This window comes from Terrapene carolina, unplaced genomic scaffold (genome assembly GCF_002925995.2).
Source record: "Terrapene carolina triunguis isolate 2854851 unplaced genomic scaffold, T_m_triunguis-2.0 Scaffold629, whole genome shotgun sequence".
NCBI classification, from domain to species: Eukaryota; Metazoa; Chordata; order Testudines; family Emydidae; genus Terrapene; species Terrapene triunguis.
In genome coordinates this window covers 17,104,264-17,126,891 of record NW_020664980.1, presented here as the reverse complement: position 1 = coordinate 17,126,891, position 22,628 = coordinate 17,104,264, and the positions used below count along the sequence as shown (strand labels likewise).

Below are 22,628 nucleotides of genomic sequence, written 5' to 3'. Positions count from 1 at the left end.
TAACTTCACTCACACATTGCAGGATTAAAATCTATTTTATTGGTGTTCAAGTCAAGGCAACTTATTTTAAACGGTGTAGAAAATTATCTCCTCTGACCTGAGAAGAAGCTCCTGGCAACAGAGGGGAGGTCTGTAGGGTTCTCCCAGGCCTCTCTGCAAACAATTTCCAACGCTCAAAAAAAATTACATGATTATGTTTTAATAAAATCTAATTCTTGATATTTAGCTTAGGAGATTTATGATGCTTTGTCGGTTTTATCTTAATACCAGAAATGCCATTTACAGTTTGTAATTGCTCTCAATTTCATCAGCTCAGTAACTTTAAAGTGTAACCACACAACTTACACCTTTCCCTTTCTGAAGAGGAAGTGAAAATTGGTGCAGTTGCAACAGAGGAGGCACCTGATCCTGGAATCCCCTTAATTTATACAGGGGGAGGCTCCATTTTCATTAGTTGTAGATCTTTGGGCAGCACATTTAGAGTCTTGAGATTAGTGGGTTAGTTTCATTTCTTGTGGGGTTATTCAATTATCAAATAGCAGATCCATGGAACCATTGTAGTAAAGATACTGCATTTTGTAGCCCCAGAGATTAAATGTTGTGAGGTGCCTTGAGCCAGGGATAGGCACTGGATCAAGATGCTGCAGCTGTGACTTTTGCAAGTTTTTTCACACTGAGCCCTGCCTAAATGTTACATAAATGTGCTCTGGGCTGTATGACGTCCTGCTTGCATAAATTATGCAGCTCCCTTGCCCTGGACAGTACCGCATCGCTTACTGTTTAAAGGGTCTGACCCAAAACACATTGAAAGCATTGGGCAGACTCCCCTTTGACTTAGATGGATGTTGGCTAAGGCTCAAATCTATTTAAATTGTGTTGTCCATCTATTTGTTTATCGTCAAGAGATGTTCATTTGCTTTAGATGCTCAGGGAAGTAGAGGATGACTAGCTGCAAACAAAGGAAGAACTGTCATCTGTATTGAGTGATGTTTATTTTTTATTTGTGTAGTTGCTGCAAGAGCCACCCAGGTATCCTCTTCTGTCACACCAAGATGGCTATCTATTTCCAGTTCAGAAGCCCCTTGGGCTGTAAGTATCTCTATTGTCAATTAAATAGTGCATATATCTTCCCTACGGGCCACCATCTGCAGTGCTCTATTTTGATTGGAACAGAGAAATGTTCATAAGTAGTTCATTGGATCAACTTCTGTTGGGGAAAGAAACAGGCTTTCGAGCTACACAGAGCTATTCTTTAAGTCACCGGACCTTGAAAGCTTGTCTCTTGGTCCAATGAACAATATTATCTCACCCACCTTGTCTCTCTAATATCCTGGGACCCGCACAGGCACAACACGCTGCAAACCACATATTTAGTCTGTCCATTTGCTGCCTGGGAAATAGTCCTGATGGTTTAATTGTCAGAAAACAAACCAACTCCAATAACAATCTAAGGGATTTCTTATTCCATCCTGACAAAGGCAAAAATCTCAGATTTCAAGTCTAAAATTAAATAAATATTTAACTCTGACTCATGGTTCATGTAACCTAATAGAGCAACTCAATGGAAATAGAGTATTATCTCCAGTTGGGTGCATCACCTCAAGTGTGTCTCTACCAGATTTTTCCAAGATGCCCAAATGGCTTTTGAATCATGTATATAATGAATACCCACTAATACCCTCATGTCTGTGTTTCAGTTGAATGTGTCTCCATCAGTCCATCCACTGGAGGCTGAATCCAGGGGGACGGGGATGTATATTAAAATTGGTGTCGTTCTGTCACTTCTAGTCCTCCTAATTTTGTCCCTGTTAATCTTCACATGTAAGTAAATCCGAGAAAGTACAACTCAAGGGCATTAATCGTTTTATTTCTCTAACTCGACCAACAGCGACTTGTCGGGGGATGCATCGAATCAACTCTTCCCCATGGTGCCCCGGAAATGGCCCTTCCCCCGTCATTGCTGCCCACTTTTCACACCATGCTGCGTGGCCGTATCCTATCACAAGGGGAGCTGCAGCTGCTTTCTGCAGCCACGGACACGACCATCCCTGGGACGCTCCCCATCAGGGTGTACAGTGGAGTCACTCTTGGGTGAACTTGTCCCCTTATGCTTTGAGGACCTGGGTTTAAATCTCTCTTATTGAATTTCTCTCACTTGGCTCTTCTCCTTGTCCCTTCTGCTTTCTTAAAACTTTTGTTCTAATAACCATGTGCGTTTTCCCCCTTATTTTGGATAATCCGCAGGGTATTTGCACAATACATAGAAGCTGGAGAATTTGGCCAGGTAAGTGCTATTCACTTTGTCTCTTCTGTAGCTATAAGAAGAAGCCAGTATTGCTATACCTTTGTTAGGACGCGGTTGTTCAGAACAGATAGTCCCACACGCACGCTGGCTTCTCACACGTGCATTCTTTGAATTTGAGTGGCTTTTTCATATCAGGATAGATACGCTTTCTTGCATTGTTATCTGCAATTTCATTCAATGAGGCATAATCATTGCTATTTGTTGTTAAAAGGGCTGTCAAGTGATTAAAAGTTAATTGTGATTAATTGCGCGAATAAAAAAATTAATTGCACGATTAATTGCGTTGCTAAACAGTCATAGAATACTATTTATTTAAATATTTTTGGATGTTTTTCTACATTCTCAAATATATTGATTTCAATTACAACACAGAATACAAAGTGTACAGTGCTCACTTCATATTTATTTTTGATTACAAATATTTGCACTGTAAAAAAGAAAATAAACAGTATTTTTCTATTCACCTCATACAAGTACTGTAGTACAAACTCTTTATCATGAAAGTTGAATTTACAAATGTAGAATTATGTAGGAAAAATAACTGCATTGAAAAATAAAACAATGGCTTCTCACGTGTGCATTCTTTTAATTTGAGTGGCTTTTTCATATCAGGATAGATAAGATTTCTTGCATTGTTATCTGAAATTTCATTCAACGAGGCATGATCATTGCTATGTGTTGTTAACCAGTAAACAAAATATGAGCAGAACTCTTTTTGCTTGCATTGTATTAAGAAGCAGAGCTTTAGGCTTGGAGTTCTTTACAAATACTCGTGTATTAATTATAAGTATTGTTTAATAAGTTCGGCTCTGATTCCCATTTTCCTAGTGAGCTGGTTGATTCTGCTACCCAGCCTGTTGTGTTACTCTCAAGACATTGTTATTTAAAGGTCTGGGTTTATTACTCTCGCTCCAGCCCAGTCTCCTTTTCTGGCACCAAACATGGGGGGATCTGAAGCACACTGGAAGCTGGGATCAGTGCAGAGCAAAATGAGTATAGGATGGATAGATAGATACTGCGTGTGACTGTTCTGGGAATGTGTCAGTTTATGCTCCTCATTTTGTTTTGTGACTATCGTTTGTGGTTGTAAACTGCATTCTGGGTTATAACCTCTATTTTGTGAATCATCCTACAGTGTGTCCTGGGCAGAGTGCAGGTTTGGACTGGGGTGTGCATAGCCTGAGGTGGTGATCAGCGAGGAGATGGTGTTTCTCACCTTATGCAGAACTAATACAGGATGGGTCACCCGGATGGCTGCAAAGAATTATTGACTTGCTTATGACTCTTATGAGCCTCAGCCCCTCCGAACCATGGCTGGGACATGAGGTGTCACACTGGGGTTCAAGACCAAATTCGTGTATATAAACGGGGGCTTCTGTGTAGAGGGAGCCACCCATCGCCAGCAGCAAGAGGGACAAGGGAGTCTCCGCCTCACCTGACCAGGCAGACCTCAGACCCAAAGGGAAGGAAGAGATCATCTGCGGGGTGGGGCCATTGCATTCAGGTGTTTGTTTTTTCTGTAGCTCTGTAAATCTCTTGTGCAGTCTAAGAGGCGCGCGTGTGAAATTCCTTTGCAAATTGTTCCTTGATTTAACTGTCACATGGTCTCTGAAGGGTTAAACCATAAACTGGAGTGCCACAAGGCTGGAATTTGCGGTAGTGTGCATAAATTACTAGGGACACTTGGGAGCTTCAGCAGAGGTCATGGGGCCTACGACAGCTGCATCCAACATCCCCAGATGGGGGTGCCTGACAGGCCAAACCCAGAGACTGTGCCTTGACTCTGCTCAGACCCAGTAGGCATGGACGCATGCAGGATCCAAAGGTTGAGGCCAACACAGCAGTCTGAAGACTGTCCACAGAGAGGGTGTGAGGTTAGAGAGCCATCCTGGCTGAAAAACTCTACTATTAGCCACTAAAAACAAAGAGAGCACATTTTATGCTGCTCCCTGAACTGTATGTTCCACTGACCACTGTTAATCATTGTTTATACATATTCTTAGTTCTATCAAGCAGCGAAATTAAGAGGAATGCTCCCTGTGTTGGGGAAATTGACTGACTGTCAAATAGTTACAGGTATCACCTCCAGTCAAGCTACAAACTTCTATGATTTCTAGGCTAAAACTTCACCAGTCTAGCCCAAGCTCCAGTCTCTGAGGGCATGTCTTCACTACCCGCCGATCCGGCGGGTAGCAATCGGTCTATCGGGGATCGACTTACTGCGTCTAGTGAAGACGCAGTAAAATCGATCCCTGATTGCTCTGCCGTCGACTCCGGAAATCCACCTCGGCAAGAGGCGGCAGCGGAGTCGGCGGCAGCGCGGCAGCAGTCGACTTTCCCACGTCCTCACCGCCAGGTAAGCCGACCTAAAATACGCAACTTCAGCTACGGTATTCACGTAGCTGAAGTTGCGTATCTTAGGTCGGACCCCCGCTGTAGTGTAGACCCAGCCTGAGTGTAAGAAACCAAACCACCTTTCTCAGAATTCGTTCATTCAATCATGGAACACGAGAGTATATTTATTATTATCAGATGCAAATTGTTCCTTCTTTTCTTTGACTGAGAGCAAGTGCCACAGTGACTGAGCAGCTGAGAAGAAGAAGCCACAATGCTCATGTATCCCCACAGAGAACCATAGGGATCCCGTTAGAAGTCAAGACAATCTGCACCGAAGCTCTGTATCTCCATAGTGACTCTGGGTTTCCAGCATCCCTCCAGATGGCGACATGGCTCTTTCCCTATCTACAGAATCAAGCTGTGTGCAAGGACAGCAGGATTTAATGCAATAATACCTAGTATTTACACAGCGCTTTTTCATCATGTGAACTTTGACTAAATAGTCCCAATGCCAACAAAAAACAAATACACTTGTGCAAAAAGATTTTTATGCTCTCTTGACTAAGGGTCTGATCTAATTCCTGTCAAAGTAAATGGGAGTTGGATCAGACCCTGTCAGACAGTGACAATTGTTGAGCAAAACATACAGACCCTTTCTGCAGCTATTTCCCAGAATGTCCCAGGGTCCCTTTCTCCCACTCACCCACTAGGCTCTGCCTGTGCACCTGTATGTGTCCCTATGAGTTTTCTCACATCTCTGAGGCATCATAGATTTTTCAGGGATTAACGTCAATTCAATATCCCTATGGCCCTTCTCAATGAAACAGCTCTGGGGGCTATTACCCAGCTGAGACTAGAGAAGCATCCAGCATCAGTGGTTCTGCTCTGTGCTCCACCCGCCTCATAACGATTTATCCTCCATTACCAGGCACCCAAGAGAAGCAGGAAGGTTCCAAAATCCAACAATTTACATTTGCAAGCAGATGAAAAGACATGTCAGACTCCAAGACTCCTTGAGACCTGTCTCTGATTAAATACTTAATTCTTGTGAAAAATCTAACAATGTTTAATTTTTAAAAATGTCACCAACTGTATCTTGGGCTGAATGAAGGACTTGGATCATTTCAATGACATTGTATAGAATTTAAAATATGAAAGAGAATTCTAGTGGGTGCAGAAAACTTCCGGGTTGACAGACTGCTGTAGAATTAAGTCTTTCTAGGCCGGTGCCCACCTCTGCTGCCACTGCCGGTAGAGTGGTCAGTCGTCATAGTGATCTTTATGTGGTGAATAGCTGCTGAAGTGAAACAAAGGTTTTAATTGGTGTTTTGCCAATTTCTGGTAGCAAACAGAATTAAATAAAGGTCTCTTAACTGGGGAATCTATTAACTTGTGCTTTTGATATAAAATGAATGTCTGGATAAGCCCTTTATTTGGTTTTTAACCAGAGGTGAAAGTAAGCTGGTCTGATCCAGTATACCGGTAGGGAAGTGGCTGCCGGTACACAGCCGACGGTACTGGCAGGGCTGCTGTTGGGAGTGGGGGGTGGGGGAGGTGGAAAGGCAGCTGCCCCGGGGCCCGGCGATTTAAAAGGGCTCGGGGCTCCCGGCAGTGGCCAGAGCCCCGGACCCTTTAAATCACCACCGGAGTCCCGGGCGAGGCGGGCCGGGCAGCGCTGAAGGGCTGGCTGCAGGAATCTGGCCCCAGCCCCGCCCCTTCTGCCCAAGGCCACGCCCCTTCTGGGGCCCCAGAGCCACGCCCCCCCTTACCTTGCCCAGGACCCCAGCCGCCCTGCGTACCGGTAAGTCATTTAAATTACTTTCACCCCTGATTTTAACCCTCATTACTGAGATCTTGAACGGTTTGTGGTCACAGCTAACAAGAATAACCAGAGCCTGATCTTTGACATTTAAGCTTCAAAACCAAATGGCGCGTGTTTAATCAGACTGGCTCATTTATCACACTGCCTGATACCAGTGATGGGATTCACAGCCCCTCTCTGCATAGTGGTTTCTAGTGAGTTGTAAATAGCAGAAATTTGTACTACTCTCACACCTCTACTACGGAAATGTTGAGGGGGATGGTTCAGAAATATGTTTTGTTAATTTAAATCCATGGTCGAGGTTTAATTTAATTATTCGCAATTTGTTGCAGAATCATCCAACCGATTACTGGAAAATTGGGGGCGGCTAATAGGTGCTAGATGTCGATATTTTTCTCTAGTGATTATCTGGTAACAGCAACTCTATATGTCATTACTGACCCTGTGAGGAGAGAGATGAGAAAAACGCAGCATCTGCCTCCAAGATCCCCCCCGAAGAATGAGAAAAGGAAATCTGTTAAAGATTTGGCTTCAAAGACATTTTTAAAGATGTTTTCTGGGAATCGTGCACTCCCTGTATCCTGTCGAAGGGGGAAGTCGGCAAGCAGTGGTCCTGAGAAGTCGTCCAATAGGCCAGTCATCTTTCCCATCACTTGAGTGTTTGTAATGACAACATGCTGCAATTCCCTGTAGGCTACAGCAGTGGGACAGTGTGGGTCTGCCAATATTTTTTGGTGGTGGGACCCACAGTCTTATCTGGGTGGTTAATAATCTGGATGGTCAAAGCATTTTTGCAACACCAGCCAGCCAGATGGAAATAGTCAGAAATACATTATTCCAAAGAATGAACAAGTGTTAGGGTAGTATGAATTCTAAACACTTGGGAATCCATTAATACCAATGTGTCTCCTAGGAGCTCCCTCCTCTGTGTCTCCTTTTCATCTGTCTCTCTGCACTACACATTCATGTGAACTCTTTTGCTATATCTGAGCAATGTGGCTAAACAAACGGGGATAATGGGGGGCAGGAAGAAACATCAAAAATATTCTATTTGTCACCACAGTTTGGGTGTAAGAAACAGGTGCAGCTGAACAGAGTTTAACTGCAAGTGGCAATAAGGACAATCTGAGCTCAATGCTAATTCAGAAACTGTGGTCAAGCAGGTTGTAACCGGGGCTTCTGAAATGCTTCTGAGCCGTTTGCTCTTGCAGTTACACCATGTGCACCCAGTGGCAGCAACAGCTAATTGTTCGTGTGGACACGGAGGAAGAGAGCAAAAGGCTAACCACAGGAAAAGTCAACCCTGATTAGGCCTATGAGCAATATTCAGTGTGTTAAGTGTGACGACATTTGTGACATTAGGGAAGTGAAAATAAAAGATTGTGTCGGAAATGAACTTTTTTTCCCCCCTCAAGCGCTGGAGAAGTTTAAAGAAGACCGTTCTCTGCCTTCTCTTCAGTTATCACCATGGCTCCTTATTTCATCTTGCAGTGGATCCTAATGGTCCTCTTTACAGGTAACTAAGGTGAATAAGAGATTAACAGATAGTGGATGGGGCTTTGACAAGCAGTTAGTGATGTGACAGACCCAGACCAGTGGGGTACAGGAGTCTGGTAGAGGGCAAATATACTGGTCACTGGATGAGTAGTTTTCTGTTCCCTGAGTGACCAGAGCAGGGGCTGCACTAGAGTAATCAGGAACCTGCTAGAACCAGTTACGGCAGGCAGGCTAATTGGGACACCCGGAGCCAATTAAGAAGAAGCTGCTAGAATCAATTAAGGCAGGCTAATCAGGGCACCTGGGTTTTAAAAGGAGCTCACTTCAGTTTGTGGTGCAAGTGTGAGGAGCTGGGAGCAAGAGGTGCAAGGAGCTGAGAGTGAGAGGGTGTGCTGCTGGAGGACCGTGATGGAAAAGTTGTGAAGATAATGGGCCAAGTAATGCCGTCAGTACAGGGAGATCTGCTTTAAATTAAAAAATAAAAAATGGCAGGATATGGTCCATATGCGGTAAAGTGAGATTACACGTTCTGTCTCCTTCTGTTTTTTATTTTAAAATATTTATTTTAAAATAAGAGGTGGGATTCAAAAATGTTTCTTTATTAAGTACTAATACAGTCTGTTGTCAGAGCTGAGTTTCTCACAGGTTACTGTGGCAAAGTTGCAGTAGGAAGCAGAGTTATTACTGAAAAGGTCTGTCTTTTTTCAGACAAGAGGTTGATTAGCTAATGTTATCAAACTTGCCCATCTAAATCAAGCTTTAAAGGTGTTTGACTGTTTTCACTGGGAAAAGGTCAGGATTAGCTTTATTAACCCCTTCCTAATATTGATCTCATTTAACATACAAACCCTCATTTATATTGGACCCATTTGGAAAAATTGCATTGGAAAGTATTAACACCCATTGCAGAGCATTCTACCCCGGTAGCATTAGGAGTTACTTGATTGAGGAATTAAGGCTATTGATACCTTACTATTCCATTGGATAGGAAGTTTATAAAACCTGTTCTACCAAAAGCAGAGCTTCCTTTGAAATGTGAGGAGTTAGAATAAGTATTCAGAGTTCTCCTTTTGTGTGCTCAGTTAAGGGCTGGCTTTGATTGACATCTGGATCAACTGACCAGGAATGACTTTGATTAACACCCTTAACACAGAAGATTTAATGCATTGGAGGGAGGAGTAAATACACAGTATCCTGGAACTGTTACAGAGAGAAACAGTACAGCTGGCACAGAAATACTGCTGCTTCCTACAGCTCTTGTGTGCTGGTTTTGAGTACATTCGATTTATAGGGAAACCAAAGGGATTTTTAGTACTGAATTACGTGACTAGACAAAACTTCTCATACACAGAGTATGTGAATTAAATACAGAAGTTGAAAAGCAGGGCAGAAAATGTTTTGAAATCCCTATTCATAGCAATGGGGAAGTTTGTAATCTGGTGGGAGTGGAGGATGTTAGATTTATGGTAATTCTAAAAGGAAATGCAGCCCGATGCCATGTGTCCAAAGAGGAAGACCGGTTATAAGGTGCATGGGGGATTTCCAGAGCATTTTTAAAGTTAGGTCTGTATTTTATCCATCGTTCTATTGAGCCATTGAGCATGTGCATGAGCACACTCACTATTGAGGAAAAAGAGCGAAAGCTAGCTCACTAAAAGGATATTTTCCAAGGGTTTCTGCCACTTAACTGGCTACTTGCAAACACCAGATCAGGTGCACATGCAAGTTCACCGGCCCAGCATTTTTCAAGGAAGGTGGAGCTGCAGATCCAGGGTGAAGATCGGCCTTGTGCTGAGGACCAGCACAAGTCTGCTCTTCCATGAGAGATGCGATTCAAAGTGAGCAGGATGTACGTGGTGCATATACTTTGTGCTGGATCTGTGCATTGGGGTGAATTTCACATGCCTTAAGGGCTATCTTGAGAGTCTAGCCCAGAATATGTGCCCACTAGGGAATTTTGAAACAACAGCGTCTTCTTGCAAGTGGAATTCAGCCGTCGAAGTCTGTCTTGCCAGTTTCTCCTAGTATTGCCTTCACCAGGAGACCAGCCCATGCCAGCTGCCCTGTGCTCGCTTGTTAGACCAAACTCGTTACCCACCGCAGCCAGAGACAGACAGTAATCTGGCTTGTGACCCTGCAGCAGCAACATGCTTCCACCTCTAACTGTGTCTGGGCTCTGGCTCAGAAAGGACAGGGAAAGGAAGGAGAGGATCATGGACTGAGTAAAACCCAACCAGATCCTCCCATTAAGAACTACCAGGTCTGAGTTATCAGTTCCAGGTACTGCAGGAACAAGTCTTGCACAGGTCCTGGGGAGGCCCATACTCTCCTGAACCCCTGTGAGTGAGGCGTCAAGAGGGGGTCTGGAGAACTGCATATGCACAAAAGCCGTATTATAGCTGAGGTGGTTATAGTCACCGCTGTCAGGGGATCTGTAACAGTTGCCTGTGGGAACCATCCAGGGACACAGTAGGGGTCGTGAGCCACTGTCAGGAGGATTAGCCAGGATAGCTTCCCTCACAAACAAGTGACACCCACATGAAGATGGATTTGTGTGCCTTTGCACGGTTCCCAAACTGTTCTGGGTCCTGACAACTGAACTCCCGTTAGGTCAGGGAGCCGCACACACAGCTGCTGAGAGAATTGCCCATACGTAGGTGGGGCGAATCCAAGAGCTGTTCTTCCTGCATCTTCCTAGCCATGGTCAGGAGGGTGAGGCAGCAGCTGGGCACATCAGTGCTTCCTGGGCTTGGACAGAACCACGCTGTGGGCAAACGCACCATGGCCGCACTGTGTGTCCTGCTGTCATCCTCCCCTATTGGGGGGAGGGGGGGAAACACACACCTCAGTGGACCCACCTGCAGTGGAGGTACGTGGAGAGCTTACAGAGTCGGTGCTGTGTTGTGACGGAGATGCCAGGCAGGTCCCATTAGCCTGTGCATTGTATCCTAGCCCCGTTTCAATTACTGTTGTATCTTTGTCTGCAGGTCTCACAGTGTCAGGCTCTCCAGTGAGAGGAGTGGTGGGTCAGAACGTCACTTTGCCCTGTAAATACCGAGTTAATCACCAAAATGACATCACCACAATGTGCTGGGGCCGGGGCAGCTGTCCTTCTTTCCAATGTTCTCAGACAATTCTCCGGACAGATGGATGGAGGGTAACAGAGCGTCAGTCCAGCAGATACCGGTTAGAAGGGAATCTCGCTCAGGGGGACGTGTCCCTCACCATAGCGAATGCGGCAGAAGCAGACGGAGGTGTGTACTGCTGCCGTGTGGAGATCTCTGGTTGGTTCAATGATCAGCGGAACAATCTGGAAGTTGTGATTGAGACAGGTGAGCAGAGCTTTTGTATAGTGTCCTTGAAGGGTAAAACTCCTGCCATCTGGCTGACTTGCATAGCTTGTGAGAGAAACAATGTAATAATGTCCTGCAGTGTTAACCATTATGGCATTGAAGCTGTACCCTTACCACTGCTGAAAGGAGCCTCTGCCATCTCTGTCACCCCAGCAGAGCCAGTGCCCGGGAATGGTGGTTTTGTTCCCTTGTGCCATGGCATACCACTCTTACTAGCAGTCTTAGCTATATGGCATGTAGCATCCAGGAGAGTGGACAGCACTGTACGCTCCTCTCATTAGTTAGGGACAATAATCTCCTCTGGTGGGTAGATGTGTTCATGTTCCCCCTTCTCGGGCAGATCCAGCGCCCATGAACATGAATAGAAGGTTCCCATCAACCTTAATGGGCTCTGGGTCACACCCTAATTCATGAAAATAAAAAGGATACTATTGTGCCTGATGTGATGAGACATCACACAGTTCTGCAGGGCTCCTGAGCCCTTGGTGACATGTTCTCCTTGGAAAGCCTGGCCCTCTCTCTGATTTCTGGGATTCCAATATTACAAATCCTCACCCTGGTACTGGGAAACCTGCCTGGTGCAGACCCTGCCTGACTTTTGTTCCTGCCCCTAGAAACCTAATCTAATCTGTTCGCCATACCACAGAACCTCTATATCTTCCCCTACCAAGCCACGTTTCCTTTCAAACTTGTGGGGCCAAATTCAGACCTGGCATCAGCAAGTGCAGCTCTGTTGAACTCAGAGTTGTACTCTTGCACCAGGTATGAATCTAGCCGTCTCTCTTGGCTGAGGAGGAGTTAAATAGTGCCAGGGCCTGGTGCTGGCTCTCCACATATAGGTGAATTTCAGCCCTTGGGGAGCACTCATGAAAATACTTCTGTTGGAGCCAGCGATCATCAACATGAGTCAAGTTTGTACAACTCGGCCTTAAGTAATGACTGATTTTTATACATGGAAGTTTAATCTCAACACGGGGTCCCCTACAGCTCCGTTGTCTGGCAAATAACAACATTTAAAATATAAAACTCCAGTTGTGGCAACAAGTAAAATCAAAACCTCAAACCTTACCCCAAGCTGATTTATTTTACCTGGAAAAGGCAGAAGTCCAGACGCTCCAGGAAGTCCACCAGGAACGTCATTATTGATTTTACATGGAAGGTGCTCAGAGGCTATGGTGACAGGTGGCAGGATAAACCCCAAGACAGATACATCGATAGTGTAACTGTGATTTTCCTTCTCTCTCCTTTTCCTGCACTGTATTGTCCTGCAAATAAAAGTTACAAAGTAATTTTCTTCTTGCAATAGATCAGATGGATAATGGGATATGGTTTTATTGCTGGTGATATGTTGTTAAAACATTTTATTTCTTTCAGTTTGTTGGACGCATCTTGCTGACTGTTGTAATATGTGTGTTTTTTGTTTTGTTTTTAACACCAGCTAGGACCTCCACTGCAGGCCCTCATGCTTACACACCTGAACACACCTCAGGTAATGGTTAGCCAAGGATTCAACCTCTCTGTGTGTGAGTCCCTTTGTAATGGGATCCCAGAAGGGGAACTAAATAACAAATAGTAGCTGAACTGGTATGCTACTGAGATCAGAACTGGGCCTGTAAATACTAACTGAAAATTATAAAATAAGGTCCCATTCTGCACACACACACACACACACACAGACACACACAGACACAGACATATATATCACCTTGCTCACAAGTTCCAAAACTTTGTTTTAATATTAAAGATCTATTCTCATTGGTGTTGAAAATATTATTCCCTTGGACTTGTATCTTATAAAATCTGATCCCCTGTGATCTAACAATAAGCCCCAAGCAAAGATGGGGAGATCTGCAGGGGTCTTTTAAACAATTTGCAGCCCACTAAAACTGTTTTATGTTTTAATATTTATTCTTTATATTTTGCTTTTGAGCCTTCTGAGCTCAGCTTGAACTTCAAACCAGAAATGCCAGCTTCATTTATCTGGATTTTGTGAGTTCAGCAACTTTAACATGTTTCCAGATAGTTCTGTTGCCCTCTCAGAAGAGGAAGTGGAAACCTTTCTCAGCATGTGATGTGTCTCTAGCTGCAGAGAGAAAGACTGTTGTGTTACTTTGGATTTCAATTGCAACAGAGGAGGCACTTGACTCTGGGGTCCCCTTAATTTAAACAGGAGGGGACTCCATTTTCGCTAATTGTAGATCCTCAGGTAGCACCTTTTCAGTCTTGGGATTGGTGGGTTGGTTTTATTGCTCGTGGGGTTATTCAGTAATCAAATGACAAATGCATTGAACCATTGTAGTAAAGATATTGCATTTTGTAACCCTGTGTTTTAAACATTGTACGGTGCCTTAAGCCAGGAAATAGGCACCACAACAAGATGCTCTAGCTGTGCCTTTTGCAAGTTTGTCACGCTGTGGCCAGCCTCAGTGCTACATAAATGTGTTCCCGGCTTTGTGAAGTCTTGTATGCAACACCACTTGCCCTTTACAGTGCCATCGAAAGCCCATCGATTCTCAGGAGATATCCGTTTACTTTAGATAGAGAAGTGGGCGTTGTGTAGCTATGAAGAAGGAAAGAATTATTAGCTGTGCTAAGTGATATGTTGGTTTATCTTATCGTTGCTCAGCCGCTGCGAATGCCAGTGACACATCTTCCACCATCGCCCCACAATGGCCATTGGTTTTCACTTCAGAAGCCCCGGAGGATGTTTCAATAGTAAGTGGTCAGATCGGAACGGTGACTGTATTGTCTCTACAGATCACTTTCCATTCTCTCTTTTGGTTGGAAAAGAGAAATAGAGTCTGTCCATTTGGTGCCTGGGAAATAGAGCTGATGCGTTTGTTACTAAAATGCAAACAACCTCCAGTGACATGTAGAAAGGGCTAATCCTGGAGTCCTTATTCACTCCTTACTGAGCTGAAAGGGAGTTTTGTCTAATTAAAGACGGAAGTCAATAGGAATTGAAGGCACGCGTCACTTCTCAGGATCAAGGCTTGAATAAGGACTGCAGTTTTTGGCACTAAATGCAGGCTCTTGCAATGAAGAGCTGATGCTTTAAACTATAAATAAAATATAATGTACACCCATTTTACGTAAATGAATGGGATTTGGACACCTCGCTCCCTTTAGGCACCTTTGAAAATCCCAACCGTAATCAGTGTCCGGCTGTATGGAATCTTGGCAGTGTGTCTGTGGAAATCACACACGGTCTCAAGTTGGGTGCATTATCTCAAGGGTGTGTTTACCATTTACCTTGCAGCCAAATGATTTTTCAAGTCCTGTATATGATTTCTATTCCTGCCCCTCATGCCCTCGTGTTTTGTGTTTCAGCAGACTGCGTCCACATCAATCCGTCAGCTAACGGAGCCAGAATCCACGGGGGCAGGGATGCAGGTTGGAATCAGCATTTTTGTGGTACTTCTAGTCATCCTGGTTTTGGCCCTAATTCTATCCAAAAGTAAGTGATTTGAGAGAGACGATAATCCAAGGACATGGATAGTTTTATTTCTCTGCTTCCCTAGGACTCAGACGATGATGGCTACTCAGAGGATGCCCTATATCGGGGTGGCCAAACTGCAGCTCCTTAGCCGCATGCGGCTCTTTTACAGTTAAAATGTGGCTCTCAGAGCCCCCCCATTCTCCGACTACCAGACTGGAGGGGGAACTTGGGGCTTCTGCCCTGTGGTGGGGTGGAGGGGCTGGGGGCTTCTGTCCAACGGGGATGGGGGTCTCAGGACTTCTGCCCCACTGGAGGTGCCTGTTGGGGCTTCAGCCCCAAGCCACGGCAGGCGCTTCCCCTGGGGCAGGATTTCCCAGCCCACCACCCCGCTGCAGGGCAGGAGCGCTGGCAGGCGTGTCCCACAGGGCTGAAGCCCCGAGCCCCAGCAGTCGTGCCCGGCTCTCGAACTTGTGAAGATGATCGTATCAGAGGGTCAGTACGTTTGGCCCCCCCCTGCCCTAATATCGACCCATCTCCATGCTGCACTGGCCCTGCCAACACCCCAGTCCGTGCTGCCCGGTTTGTACACTGTGCTCTCCTGGCCTTACCTGATCCCAAGGGAAGCTGCAGCTGCTTTGTGCGACTACAGCCATGATGTTCCCTTTTGCAGACTTTCTCCCATGGAGGCTCTCGGTCAGGGTATACACGTGGGTAGCCCCTGCCTGAGTTTGGCCTCATGTGAATAATGGGTGTTTCACATATTTAAAGGACCCACTTTAAAGCTCCCTTATTTCAGTTTTTGCACTTGACTTTTTCTCATTAAACCTGCTGCTTTTTAAAAAAAATGATTTTCAAACTCATTTCTTCTCCTCCTCTCCCCCCTCTCTCCCCCACTTTGCTATTTTGGATGATCCTCAGGGTATTTCCCCAACAGACAGAAGCTGAAGACTTTGGCAAGGTAAATGCTATTCACTATGCTATTTCTGCTGTAGCCGTAATCAAAAACTAGGTCCCCAAATGTCTGCACCTTTGGTAGGACAGAAGAAAATGTGCCAATCAGACACTCCTGGACACATGCTGACATTTCCAGAGCTCCACGCTTTTCCTTTCATTGGCTTTATCATATCAGGACAGATAATCAGACACAACAATGCAAAACGAGAAATTCATTATCATTGCTATTCTTCATTGCTTAGTAAACGAAAATGAGTCAGTTGATCTGGCTCGTGGGTTGGATATCTTGATATCTTGATATTACATTAAGCAGCAGGAGATCTTCAGGCCTGCGGTGCCTTATAAATACATAATGATTAATTATTACCGGCGTCTAATAGTAAATGCTACTATGGTTCATATTTTTCCAATACACCGGCTGCTTTGGAGATCGGGTTTCTTGTGTTTCTGTTTTGTTATTTATGTTTTACTGGTCAGGGTCTGTTACTCTCTCTGCAGCTCAGTCTCATTTTCCAACGCAGAACATGGAGGCTTCCAGAGCACGTTGGAAGCTGGGGTCCATGCAGAAGAGAACATTTATACGATGGACTAAGGAATGATTGGATGCTTGCCCGTATCAACACTGTGGCTTTAGCCAGTTACTACAAAACGAGCACAGTTTATACAGCACTCTAAACGATATGTTCTACTGACCACTTTTAACCCTTGTTTGATACAACTGAGAATACTGAAGAGGGGTGCTCCTGGTGGAGAGCACATGGACTGACAAACTGTTACTTGCATCACTCCAGTTAAGCAAGAAGTGTCTACAACAGGGGTAGGCAACCTTTCAGAAGTGGTGTGCCGAGCCTTCATTTATTCACTCTAATTTAAAGTTTTGCATGCCAGTAATACATTTTAACGTTTTTAGAAGGTCTCTTTCTATAAGTCTATAATATATAACTAAACTATTGTTGTATGTAAAGTAAATAAGGTTTTTAAAATGTTTAAGAAGCTTCATTTAAAATTAAATTAAAATGCAGAGCCCCCCGGACCGGTGGCCAGGACCCAGGCAGTATGAGTGCCACTGAAAATCAGCTCGCGTGCTGCCTTCGGCACGCGTGCCATAGGTTGCCTACCCCTGGTCTACAAATTCGAGGCTAAGACTTTGCCAGTCTATTGCAGACACAAGGCTCCCACTGTTTAGTGCCATTCTCAGAATCCATTCACTGAATGGGAGCGATATAAGTATATTACATTTGTTATCAGATGCAAATTGCCACTTCTGATAGTGAAAGAGAGCAACGCCACAATGCCTAAGTGTTAGGGTACGTCTACACTTACTTCCTGGTCCGACGGCAGGCAATCGATCTTCTGGGATCAATTTATCGTGTCTTGTCTAGATGCGATAAATCGATCCCGGATCGATCCCAGAAGTGCTCGCCGTCGACGCCGGTACTCCAGCTCGGTGAGAGGAGTACGCGGCATCGACGGGGGAGCCTGCCTGCAGCGTCTGGACCCGCGGTAAGTTCGGACTAAGGTACTTCGAATTCAGCTACGTTAATAACTGAATAATAATAACTACGTTATTAACGTAGCTGAATTTGCGTACCTTAGTCCGAAGTGGGGGGTTAGTGTGGACCAGGCCTTAGGGTAGAATGAAGTATACCCTAAGGTATACTTGGGAATTCATTAATACCAATGTTTCTCCTAGGAGCTCCCTCCTCTGTATCTCCTTTTCATCCATCTCTCTGCAGTACATATTCATGTGAACTCTTTTGCTATATCTATGCAATGTGGCTAAACAGGGACAATGGGGGACAGGGAGAAACATCAAAAATATTCTAGATGTCACCACAGTTCGGGTGTAAGAAACAGGTGCAGCTGAACAGAGTTTAACTGCAAGTGGCAATAAGGACAATCTGAGCTCAATGCTAATTCAGAAACTGTGGTCAAGCAGGTTGTAACCGGGGCTTCTGAAATGCTTCTGAGCGGTTTGCTCTTGCAGTTACACCATGTGCACCCACTGGCAGCAACAGCTAATTATTCGTGTGGACACGGAGAAAGAGAGCAAAAGGCTAACCACAGGAAAAGTCAACCCCGATTAGGCCTATGAGCAATATTCAGTGTGTTAAGTGTGACGACATTTGTGACATTAGGGAAGTGAAAATAAAAGATTGTGTCGGAAAAGAACTTTTTTTCCCCCCTGAAGCCCTTGAGAAGTTTAAAGAAGACCGTTCTCTGCCTTCTCTTCAGTTATCACCATGGCTCCTTATTTCATCTTGGAATGGACCGTAATGGTCCTATTTACAGGTAACTAAGGTGAATAAGAGCATAACAGATAGTGGATGGGGCTTTGACAAGCAATTCGTGCATAATAGTTACTGAATTTTCCTGGAGAGTAAAAATGGACTAAACGTGATGTCTCCTAAATAAGGCTGGTCATGGGTCCCAGTGTTGAAGACATCTGCAGGGATGAGCAGGCTGTGGCAGTTGTGATGATGTAGATGTAAAGAGGGATTTGTTTATGTGAACGTTTCAAGCAACAAAAGTTTAACTGCGTTTTTGCTAAGGCAAAATATATTCATTCTTGGTTACCAGAGAGGGTTCAATCCTGCTAGGTCCTAAGTGCTTCCAGGAAGATGCTGAAACTCCTCAACTTCTAAGAAGTCAATTCGAATGGAGAGTACTCAGCACTTCCCAGAAGGCACTCAGCACCTTGGCAGGTCAGGCTCTTAATACATAGAATACGTCCATTTTGTTGTCTCAGTTAATTATGACTAAGCACGTTTTACTTTGGAAACAATAGGATGTCCCATAATGAACTGGATTGGGATGAGCCAGCATATTTCATTTTGTACAGTCATGCAATAGAACACAACCTAACTGATACAAATTCAGGCTGTTCTGGTGGGAAGAACAGTTTTGCTCAGCTGTTTTTTAAAACCCACTTTTTCACCAGCTATGTTAGGGGGCTTATTCCTTCACCCTCTCACTTCCCTGGTCCTTCTCGCATGAACAGAGAGCAACAATACCCGAAGTCCAAAGCGCAAACAATTCGATGTTTATTGGGGTGAACTTCCAGCAAGCATGATTCCAGTTTCCTTCCTTAGTGTCCCCCTTCCCAGCTCTGACACCACAGAGCCTTGCCTATGTCCCTGGTCCTGTTCCCACTCCCTGTTCCCATTCCCCCCCTTAACAAAACATGATCCCAATTCCCCCACCCCCAGTCCCTGTTCCCATTCCCCCCCCCACTTCCTGATTGACTGCAGACTATATAGTAAAACTTGAGTTCTGCTTAGCTATACCTTAACCAAGCATTTTACTGAAATTTAACTAACCAATTCTAACATACTGTAACATGGTTATTTAACCAATTATATTTCACCACCTTAATTGGTTTACACCTAACAAAATTAATTATACAGCAGACAGAAACAATTACAGAACCAGACAGAGACCATGCAAATAAACATACAAAACAATACAGAAGCGAGGATTTCACATCCCAGCTATTGATAAGTGAGTTCTTGCCAGACAGGATGCTATCACACTAAGTTTCCTTTTACATCTTCTAGGCTCTTCCCTTTCTCTGGAGGTGACGGGAATATCAGGACAGGATTGGATTCCTAACAGCCCAATAGCACCTTATTTTAATGTGACTAGTTTGGAATGTGAGGATGTGACCGTTCACTTCTCAGTTTATGGCTGCCTCTGCTGCTTAGCCAAAAGCCTTACTTAGCCTAAGAACAGAGCCTCAGACTGTCACAGTACGAGAAGGCCCTTACACAGACAGACAGTGATTTTGATTCTTTCTTTTATACCTCTATAACTAGCTACGTGATAAGAATACACCTAAATTCTTAAAGTCTTGGCCTTTACAGACAGGCCTAAATATCTATATCCTAACAAGCTATATCTAGGAAACCAGAGCAGATTTCCTGAGAATGAAAAGACCTAATATGTACAAGAGAGAGCCAAATATCTCCTGATATCAGTCAAGATAAACTTATTAGAATTAATCCAGGAAAGCCAATGTCGGGGGGTACTTTTAAAGGAATGATTAGGAAAATTAAAGTAAGCAAACTTTCCATCGTCAGTCATTGCTTTCAGTGGAGTTACACTAGGCATGACCTTCATTCACTCTTATTGTCCACCAAGCCAGTAGAGAGACAATAATGCTGAGCAATAAATATTATGGTGACAGTGTTGATTTTAATCACATCCTGTATGTGAGATTCACTGGCTCAGAGAAAGTGTTTAGAATAAAAAGGAAATTGGGTCTGGAGTTCCTCTCCCTAAACTCTGGGTTAAGAGAGCAGCAGTATCTGTCAATGAGAAACAAAACACAGGATGAGATTGAGATTTAGAGAAACTTCACCTTCCTGGCCATTATAATTGTAATAGCCTAATTATTTTGCTCTATCACTGGGATTGTCAGAAAACCAGTCTGTATTTTACTGATACATTAGAATGAGCGTCTGGTCTCACACCTGCATTACTCCTGCATTACACTTGTGCGAGTGAAGTCAGAATCTGTCTTCGAAAGTCAAAAAAGTGAGATCCTATCCGTAGTCTGACAGCAGGACTTACAGTAGCACTTGCTGTTGACTTCAGTAGGAGCAGTTAGGCCAACAATGAAGGATTTTTAAAACCCCATGCTGAATGTCCATTGTAGCACAGACTGTTCTTTGGATCAGCTGCGTGTTGCACCAGACCGAGTCCTAACCCGTCGCTCTTCCAATACTTTAACAATCGAGTCTGCTCATCTCTTACCAGAAATCATCCGGACTACCTGAAAATCTTTGTGTTTGTTTGTTTTAAATCAAAATTACAAAATTTTCTCTGAGAAGCACCTTCGAGGATCTTTGTACAAAATTATGTCTAGGTTATATGAAGATAAAAGTGATGGTCAGAGCATCCTTCCTGTTTGTCTGCTCCACACCTTTATCTCTAAAATGGATCTCTGTTAATGTGAGGAAACAGTCTGAGATTGTCTAGTATGCTTATAAAAATGTTCAAAGAGTTCACAGTTCCTTCTGCCTTTGCATGCCAACTGCAGGAAGTCTCTGAACCCCCCAATACCTGGAAGTTACCTGGTAACAAGACAGGGTGATTCCAACATTGGTCAGTAAACAATTAATGCTGCAAAAACTTAAATCGCTCCCCATCAAACATTGATGTGTGGCTCTGTGATACAGCTGGAACTCACAGCTAACAAAAGACTGGCATTCCCCTCTCCTCTTTTTATCCTACCCCTCTTTGCTTACTCTGGGTATTATGATGAATCTGGTATTTGGATATATTTGTATTTGGAATAATAAAACATTATAAATATACATAAAGGAAGGCCCTGATTCCAACCCCCCTGTAGTCATTGCAAATCTTTCAACTGATTTCTGTGGCCTCTGGATCTGGCCCTTAGGGTATGTCTCCATCACAGCAAAAACACCCCAAACCCCACCGTGCTGAGTCTCGGAGCCCCAGTCAGCTGGCTCAGGATTGCGGGGCTCAAACGGCAGGACTACAAATAGCAGTATATGTTTGGGTGAGGGGGATGGGTCTCCGAGCGTAGGCTCTGAGGCTCTCTGCCAAGCAGGTTTTTTGTGGTGTAGATGTACCCCTAGTGATCAACAACAGAGATGTCCAAATCTCAGTAGGAAGCTGTCTTCCTCTTCATTTACTGCGTGCTCTAAAAAACGGATACGTTAGTTAGCACGGTGGCAGTGAGCAAGAGGCATTGGGAACTGATCCTCAGGGAAGCTGGCCTTTCCTTGTCCAGCTGTGAGAAGCCCCCACTATGCAGCAGTGTAGGGTTAGCTCTTCAGAGTGCTCTGACAGAGTGTCAGTTTCCAGTCTGCACAGCTGCTCTCCCTCATTCCCACAGTTTCTCGGGGCTGGAACAAAACACTGTGCTGAACTGTGTCCTGTATTTGTTTTGCCCGATCCCACTATATACAGTTATTGATGAGTGACTGACTGTATGCCGTTCGCTATAAGGCAGACAGTAACCGAGTGCAGTCTGCAAATTCCTATTGACTCTGTCCTGCAGTGCGTTAAAGATCTGAGACTCCAGCTGGTAGCCAAAGCAGGATCCTTTGAATACTTGGAGAAGGATCCAATGGTTTTGACTGGACTTCCACTGACTGGCTGTTTGCTCCAACTCTCCTCTCCTCCTTCACAGTCCCGTCACCTATGTTTCACTACACTCCTGCCCTTCTTTTCCTTTTCTCCCCTGCCCTGTCCCTTTCATCCCCCTTTTCTTTCCCTTTAGCTGCCCCCCCCCCAACTCAAACCACCTGCCAAAACAACCCAGGGACTAACGTGACGTGTGCTGTGCTCATATTGTTCGCTCTGCTTCGGTGTCTTACCCCTTCCCCCACCCTGGGTCTGTCTGTAATGACCAGCTACAAAGCAACTCACTTGAAATGAAATGTGAATGAGCAGATCAGGAACTGACAGACTGATTAAATGCTTTTTTTTTCAGAGGCCTTTTTTGATCTCAAACCACATACTTGGCTAGACACAATTCTCATTTCAGCTGGACAAAGAGCTCTTACCTTAGGACCAAAAGAGAACAATTTACAAAGTATCCCACTGTACCAGGAAAGCGAGATGAGAGAATGATGAAGCCAGTTATTTCCCTAGGGATTTGACTACAAATTAGTAAAATAATGTTACCCCCTTTGACCCAAGCCATTAACCAGTATTCAGGATCGTGTGGGTTCTTTCTCTTGGGGGGAGAAATTGATGATGGAGTCAGGTATTCTTTGATGTAATCTGGTTTGTTTGCAAAGAATGTACATAAAGGTCCTGTTTCCCTGAACACAGCATGTGCAGTTAGTCGTTGGCTCCGGGGGTGTCGTCTCTGGGTGCTGCATTGGTTCTGGCCAGGTAGCCCGTACAGCAGCTTGATTGAATTGCCCAACAAGACCACAAGAC

General features: G+C 44.5%; 1 protein-coding gene across 2 annotated transcripts; it reads left to right on the top strand.

The window, feature by feature from the left end:
- The first annotated feature begins 7,712 nt into the window (after positions 1 to 7,712).
- On the top strand, positions 7,713 to 16,581 carry HAVCR2 (hepatitis A virus cellular receptor 2). Of its 2 annotated transcripts, none has more exons than XM_026659470.1 (7): positions 7,713 to 7,980; positions 10,949 to 11,293; positions 12,753 to 12,803; positions 13,941 to 14,029; positions 14,648 to 14,771; positions 15,672 to 15,711; positions 16,206 to 16,581. In XM_026659470.1, the coding sequence occupies exons 1-7, from the start codon at positions 7,932 to 7,934 to the stop codon at positions 16,297 to 16,299; spliced, it is 792 nt and encodes a 263-aa protein (XP_026515255.1). In that variant the 5' UTR covers positions 7,713 to 7,931; the 3' UTR covers positions 16,300 to 16,581. The 2 variants fall into 2 exon arrangements, with proteins under 2 accessions (XP_026515255.1, XP_026515254.1); XM_026659469.1 differs by having other exon boundaries at positions 14,645 to 14,771.
- Positions 16,582 to 22,628: the final 6,047 nt, after the last annotated feature.

What these genes read in the sequence shown, in the direction of transcription:
- HAVCR2 (XM_026659469.1), top strand. Translation starts at nt 7,932, where the DNA reads ATGGCTCCTTATTTCATCTTGCAGTGGATCCTAATGGTCCTCTTTACA. An exon ending in GGAAGTTGTGATTGAGACAG is followed by an intron (nt 11,294 to 12,752) that starts GTGAGCAGAGCT and finishes TTTTAACACCAG; the next exon opens with CTAGGACCTCCACTGCAGGC. An exon ending in CCCCGGAGGATGTTTCAATA is followed by an intron (nt 14,030 to 14,644) that starts GTAAGTGGTCAG and finishes TTTGTGTTTCAG; the next exon opens with CAGACTGCGTCCACATCAAT.